Source organism: Ammodytes marinus (assembly GCF_949987685.1).
Source record: "Ammodytes marinus genome assembly, chromosome: 1".
Classification (NCBI taxonomy): Eukaryota; Metazoa; Chordata; class Actinopteri; order Uranoscopiformes; family Ammodytidae; genus Ammodytes; species Ammodytes marinus.
The window spans coordinates 31,129,390-31,136,421 of NC_137230.1; the positions used below are offsets into that span (position 1 = coordinate 31,129,390).

Sequence of the window (7,032 nt, forward strand, 5' to 3'; positions counted from 1 at the left end):
TATTGTATGTCTTTTAAATTGACCTTGAGTCTTATAATATAATATAATGAAAATGATGATGATATATAAATGAAAATCACACAAAAGGGACAAATATATAATAGGATTAAGTGTAGGTTAGGATGGGGATTAAAGTGTATTATAACGAATAGACAGGGGTTTAAGATGTGGTTTAAGGAGTGAATCTTGTCAGTGGAGGTCTTCAGAAGTGTAGAAAGCCAAATGTGAGTATTTATGTGTGTGTGTGTTTTGTGGAGGCGGAAGAGACGCCTTATCACAGTACGGAAAGCCGCCTTGTTTGTCAACAAAGATCCTGTGTGAGATCTGGGACTCACCACTTTTGAATCAGACAACTTTCAGAGAGGCTTCAAAACACATTTTCCTTCAAGGTGCAAACGAGAAAAAAAACATTGAAACTTCTTTACACACACACACACACACACACACACACACACACACACACACACACACACACACACACACACACACACACACACACACACACACACACACACACACACACACACACACACACACACACACACACAAATAGATTGAATGACTGAAGCAAGCAGTATATGCAGTATAAGTATGTGCCTGCCATTCACTCTCAAGTGAAAATCCCCTGTGCAACCACAGCTGTAAACTGCCACAAGTCTGCTTTGATTGTCTGTGCGTGATTGAGCGAAAAAACAACACATCTCCTTTTGCTTCAAGAAAACACGTCTAAAATTAGCATGACCTTTTTAAAATCTTGTTTTCCAGGCACAGAAAAAGAAATCAAATGCCTTGCAGGGAAACAAAAGCCTTCCCACCATTCTGAACGTCACACAGTCTGATGCGCCTGGGAGCTCAGGCTTTGCATAAGATGAGCATTGATAAATTTAGCAGGGCTTATGTAACTCACGCTCAGTTCGAATCTTACTGATGAGGCAGAAGAAGACGTTTATTTAATTTCAGCTTGTCTCTGCTAATGATTTAAAAAAATGTCTTGAGCTAGAGACGCTACAAACGTAAGGTTGTGAAAGAAGACCTTGACATGGAGCAGTCACGGAGGAGTCACTAAGCTGATGAATACCACACTGTGAAAAGGTGGTGTTATGGAAATGTTTGTCAGAAGTCCCCCCCCCATGTCCCCAAGCTGCAGCCTCCGCATGAATATCCACAGTGGAAAACCCCAGAGAAGCTGTCAGTCTATTTTTGGGTGTTGCGTGAATTCAACTTTCACTATGTAGAGTAAAAGCTCCAGTACCCACCACAAAAAAATAAAAAATTAAGTGCACAATGTTAATATTCAAAAGAATTGTCACCAAAAGAAAAGTTGTTTTACAAAAAGCCCTGACAGTATAAAGAATAAAGCCTGTCAGTTCTGCAGGATGTGTTCTTTTCTCTTCACTGCGTCTGGAGTCGAGAAGCGCTCAGACGCACTGGAGCGTTATGGTAAGAGATACCCATCAAGGAGTGTGTTGGCCGGGGAGACACCCACTCTCCTGCACTTTGGATGGACAATTCTGTGCCAATCTGAATAGCCTTGAAGAAATCCACAGTCACGGACCCATACATTGTATTCATTTGAGAATTGGTAAATGCATTTCAGATACACAAACACTCAGGGCTTGTGCGTTCGGGGGAGACGACAGACGGGGAAATAATCAGAACGGCGGCCAAGAGAATGTCAATTCAGCTCATCACCGGGAAGCAATTACCCCCTCTCCATAGACTGTTGCTGTGTTGCATAGCTGCTGGAAACATCCAGAGACCTCGAAGCGAGAACATACTGAAGGGCCGCACACAATCTCTTCCCATTCTCCCCTGGCAAAACGACCATCCAGCCATGCCAAATGTGGATCAGGAGCGAGAGATGAGCATAACACAGCCAAGAGGAATTCTGGGTAATACCACGCCAGTGATGAGCCTTTAGATGCTCCTCTGTCCATTTTGTTCAACATGAGCGGACACTGTTATGATTGTCGGCCCACTGAGAGAACTAGGTGGATGAAACTATTTCTCCAATGCTTCTTCACAAGACACAACATAAACACACAGCAGCAGAAATTGAGCATGAAAATCTCATTCATCAAAGATGCAAACTAAACTTTTTCAGGAAAATTATTTAAAATACTATTTTCTACTTGCATGCGTATAGAAACAAATAAAGATATGATCAGACCATACATGCTCAGAATGACCATTGTATACTTTTGGCAATTTTTTGCTTATATCGGTAATATACAATGTTTAGTTGAGAGGCATACAAGTGTGGGGAGAGTATTATTGGAATGTTGTAGATCACGTGGTACGAGGCATAGCCCCTGGTGCCGCACAAGATTTTTTATCCAGCCGTGAACTTAAAATAGCATTGTGGAAATAAGTAGCCAGTTCATTAATTAGTTAATCAACAGGAAATCAACTGGCAAAAATCAAATCTCATTAAGTAAATTATCAAGCAAAAATCGCAAAATCTTAAATGTGTCATTATAATTGTAATATAAAGGGTACTAGTGCTGTCAGTTTAACGCGTTATTAACGGTGTTAACGCAAACCCATTTTAACGGCGTTAATTTTTTTTATCGCACTTTTATGACTCTGGGACTACGCAGTGAAAGAACAGAAAGAAAGCTTGTCATTTGCAAAAGTCCTACTAATAACCCTGCACTCACACCAAAAGCTTCATGAACGTTAGTGGCAGCCGCCATTCATTCATTTACACTTTCATTTTCGCTACAAAGGGCGACTGGAGCCTCGGCTGCAGCAGCAACATAGCAACCACACACAGTCTGAAATAAGCCGTGGATGAATGACTCCCAAAACATTTAGGCCTACAACAACCAGTTTAATTGAGCCTTAATACTAATTTGTTTTATATAGCCTATGTTGTTTTATAGTTTGGTTTTCAATAAAAAAAGGAAGTTCCACTTGTGTTTGTGTATGCTGTTCTAGGGGTGGGGTGGGGGGGATCTACATTGTAGGCTATTTGCACTGAATTGGAAATTATCATAGGCCAATTTTAGAAGAAATACACTGATTCACAAGGGTGTAGATAATGGGTGTGATTTAAATGAGAAAAAATAATGGGACAAAAAGAAATCAAGTGACATTTAGAATAGATAAAAATGTGCGATTAATTGTGATTAATCGCGAGTTGAAATTAATGCAATTAATTTTATTTGTTTGACAGCACTAATAAATACATTTTTGTTTTAAGACTTCACACAAAACAAGCAATCTGAAGATGTCACCTTTTCTGAAAACCTGTGATGGGCATTTTCTAAATATCTCAGAATAAAGATTTATATTAACACATAAAAACACCAGTTTGTTCCCTCTCCACAACTAAACAATGATGTCAGATAAACTTATCGGTAGAATAAATTAAGGACGAAAGCAGGTGCACCTGTTGCAACTTGGCACAAACATTGCGCAGTTAACACTAATTGCGCTATTAAAACACTCATAAACACCAGCATGCCAGATACATTTTATTCCTTGCATTGATGACAGTGACAGGCGGACACTCCAACTTTCTTCTTCTTGATGAAATGTGAAGGACGGGGTATGTCAAACCGCGACAGATGGAAAGCGCAGTCCCTAAAGCCCACTTTACTAATTAAGGTCTGATGATATGTGACATTAAAATGTGCTCCCCCAGCTATTTTTCACCACATGTTTGGATACATAAGACTCATGACCTCTGGCTTTCGCAGATGCTGTTTCCAAATGACATGAGGTGGCCCCTTTGGTCTGTTAACTTCCTGCACGTAGACGACAGAGATAATTTAAATGAACGCTAGCTATCAGCTTGACACTGTGAGCGCACAGCTAATGTATCACCTACACGTACTGATCAATCTCAACTCTTTCTGCTGTTCTCACATTGCTCTTGAAAATATATAATGTCTCTCATTGTTTCCTCGAAACAATGAGAGTGGCTTGAGTTCCAGACAAGCTTTTCTTTTCAACTCTTACATCTATTTACATGCCAAATTACTTGGTTAAATTGAGGGAAACATAAACCTTTTAAATAACTTCTTTGTTATGGTTTGGGAATGGGATCCTTTCTGATTATGGTTTCCATCAAATCACCCTGACCTTGTCCGTTCACTGACTTTCTCACTCTCTAATAAAGTCACCTGACTTCCTAATTTGCTCACGCCTTAATAACTGTGACCCTTAGTGGTCGCCCTGGCAAGTGTTTACCAGCACACACTCCCCTCCAATAAATTTTTCTAAAAATATTTACATTTATTTTCCTGTGCTCATGCATGCTAACATCTAGGCCAAAAACTGAGAAGTATTGAAATTTTAATGTTTATAAATGATCAACTGTGTACTGAATTACTAATGCGGAAGGTGCAGCATAGAAGATGAAAGGCACACAGTGAAATGCGTGAATGCTGAGAGGTTTATAGCAGAGAGAAAGAGGGAGAAACAGAACACAGTAGTTGAACAACAGTATATGTCCCTAAAACACCCGAATTGTCAAGGCCGTTTCAGACGGAACGCGTTTGTCGCCCCTGGCAATGCATTGTCAATGGAGAGGCGAGCGGGGAGAGAGAAGGCGCGGCATTCTGTCAGGCGACACGACAAGCGGGCGCACTCCCGTGGAACTGTCGCTGCCGTGCTCGTGAAAATGCACGCGCACGCTCGCGGGGGCCGTTGGAATAGTTGAGAACTGTTTAACTTTTGACGCGCGGCAGTTGAAAATTTACTATCTATCGAAAATGGATGAGAAAATAGTGATCACTGTCGCTGAATTTCCGGAAATTTATAACTGCTTCTTGACCGCTTACCGGGACATTAACCGGAAGGCGTTCGCTTGGCAGACAATTGGAGCATCGCTGGGCATATCAGGTAACTTCATTTTAGACGTTTTAACTAGGCCTACATTGATAATAAGCTAGGCTATAAAGTTTGACTGCTAATTCAAACAACGTGTGCTATTGTCATGGACATATAGGCTAAATAAATATCGTTCTTCATCTAGTTTTATTGTTTTGGCCAAAAGTAGCCTATGGTCGCAAATACATTGCCAACCCATGTGAACGTTATAGTAGTTCAACACTGATTGTTATATTTAAGATAGGCTACATTATAACTCGTTTCTTTGTCATGGACATATAAAGAAATATTGTAGCAGAGGCAGTGAGGCCTGTCAGTCATTCAGCGGTCCTGTGACTGGCCAAAAGTAGGTGGGATGGTTTATTGTTGATGCTGCCGCTCGTGGGACTTGTGAACTAGCACTGATAATTCATCGTTCTTCATCTAGTTTTATTGTTTTGGCCAAAAGTAGCCTATTATATATACCGTAGTTCAACACTGATTGTTATATTTAAGATACATTATAACTCGTTTATTTGATTATTTCATCTACAAGCCAACCAAACCAAATTATTATAGAAAATTATTCTAAAAACTTTAAATGCTGCAACCTCTGTTAAATAAGCACATATTCAGTTTGATATAAATAAGTCATACCATTTTTGATTGTAAATTGTATAATTATATACATTTTAATTTGATTTGTAGATTGAAAGCTTCAGACTACTCCTGTCTGCCATGAAACTTCTCCTGCAGTGGATGAGAAATATTCGGTGAACTTATCCCTTACTAGGGAGGCCTCTTCGCTGGCATTGTTTGACCCAAACCTGCCAATCCGCTGGATGCCTGCCGGTGGAACTGGGCCAGTCAACCCGGTCTCCTCTGCCCTTTCTATTTCGCCGTGCCTCCGAAGAAAATTTTGCAGTATGCAAGTGGCTTTCACGGCCTTCACTGCCTTCTCTGGGGGGATCCCCAGCACGCGGTGAAACAGGCGCCACTGGGTGGCAAGGATGCCGAAGGCGTTCTCTACAATCCGGCGGGCACGAGACAGGCGGTAGTTGTAGAGACGCTCCTCTCTGGGGAGGTTTCGGCCTGGAAATGGGCGCATCAGGTGCCGCTGAAGAGGAAACGCCTCATCTCCGACGATGACATACGGCATCGGCCCCAGCATCTCAGCTCCAGGTAAAGGCCTGTCCTCTGGTATCCCGAGTGTGCCCTCCCTCAGACCTTTACCGAGAGGGGAGTTGGACAGAATGCCCCCATCACTATTCCTGCCAAATGCACCCACATCAATCACTCTGAACATATAGTTCGCATCAACCAGGGCCATCAGGACTATCGAGTGGGTGCCCTTATAATTGTAGTAAGCAGACCCAGCATTAACTGGGGCCTGCAATACCACGTGCTTCCCATCAATTGCTCCAATGCAATTTGGGAAGTTCCACCGCTGATGAAAATCTCCTGCGATGGTCTGCCAATCTTCCGTCGTAGGCACTGGCATGAAGTCAGGGAGGAGAGCGTCCCAAATGGCGTCGGTCACCTCACCAACGATGTCTGAGACAGTGGAGATGCCCACCCTGTAGCTGTAGGCTATCGTGGTGAAGGAGTCTCCAGTGGCCAGAAATCTGCAACAATACAATAAGGAAATGTTAAAAAAATATGTAAAAATTATTTGATGCTTTTCTGTGCTTAATCTTTTTTTCTTCTTTTTCTTTTGTCTTTTCATTAGCTGACATTGCAAGAAAACGGTGGAAGAATCTGCGGGATCAGTACATCCGGACAAGAAGGGGACTAAAGGATAGAAAGAGCGGGTCAGCAGCAGGAAGCCAGAAAGTATGGAAATATTACAACATCATGACTTTCCTAGAGCCGTTTGTTCAGGAGCGCCAGACGAGTGGCAATATGGAGGACGATTTTGGTCAGACAGAGGAGGATTCACAGCCGCACTCATCTGACCAGTGTCCAACCTGGCCCCCTTCCTCCCAGTCACCAACCTTACCCCCTCCCTCCGATAGTTCACCAACGCCCTCAACTCCCTCCCAGATCCTCCCGATGCCATCCACTCCCTCCCAGATTCTCCGGGCGCCATCCACTCCCTCCCAGATTCTCCCCACGCCCTCAACTCCCTCCCAGATTCTCCCAACGCCCTCAACTCCCTCCCAGATTCTCCGGGCGCCATCCACTCCCTCCCAGATTCTCCCAACGCCCTCAACG

General features: G+C 42.7%; 1 protein-coding gene across 1 annotated transcript; it reads right to left on the reverse strand.

The window, feature by feature from the left end:
- Positions 1-5,536: 5,536 nt before the first annotated feature.
- LOC307251613 (uncharacterized protein) lies at positions 5,537-6,671 on the reverse strand (the record flags this gene model as incomplete). The annotated part of the gene is made up of 2 exons (XM_080028988.1): positions 5,537-6,443; positions 6,667-6,671. The coding sequence occupies 2 exons, from the start codon at positions 6,669-6,671 to the stop codon at positions 5,537-5,539; spliced, it is 912 nt and encodes a 303-aa protein (XP_079885114.1).
- Between the last annotated feature and the right edge of the window lie 361 nt (positions 6,672-7,032).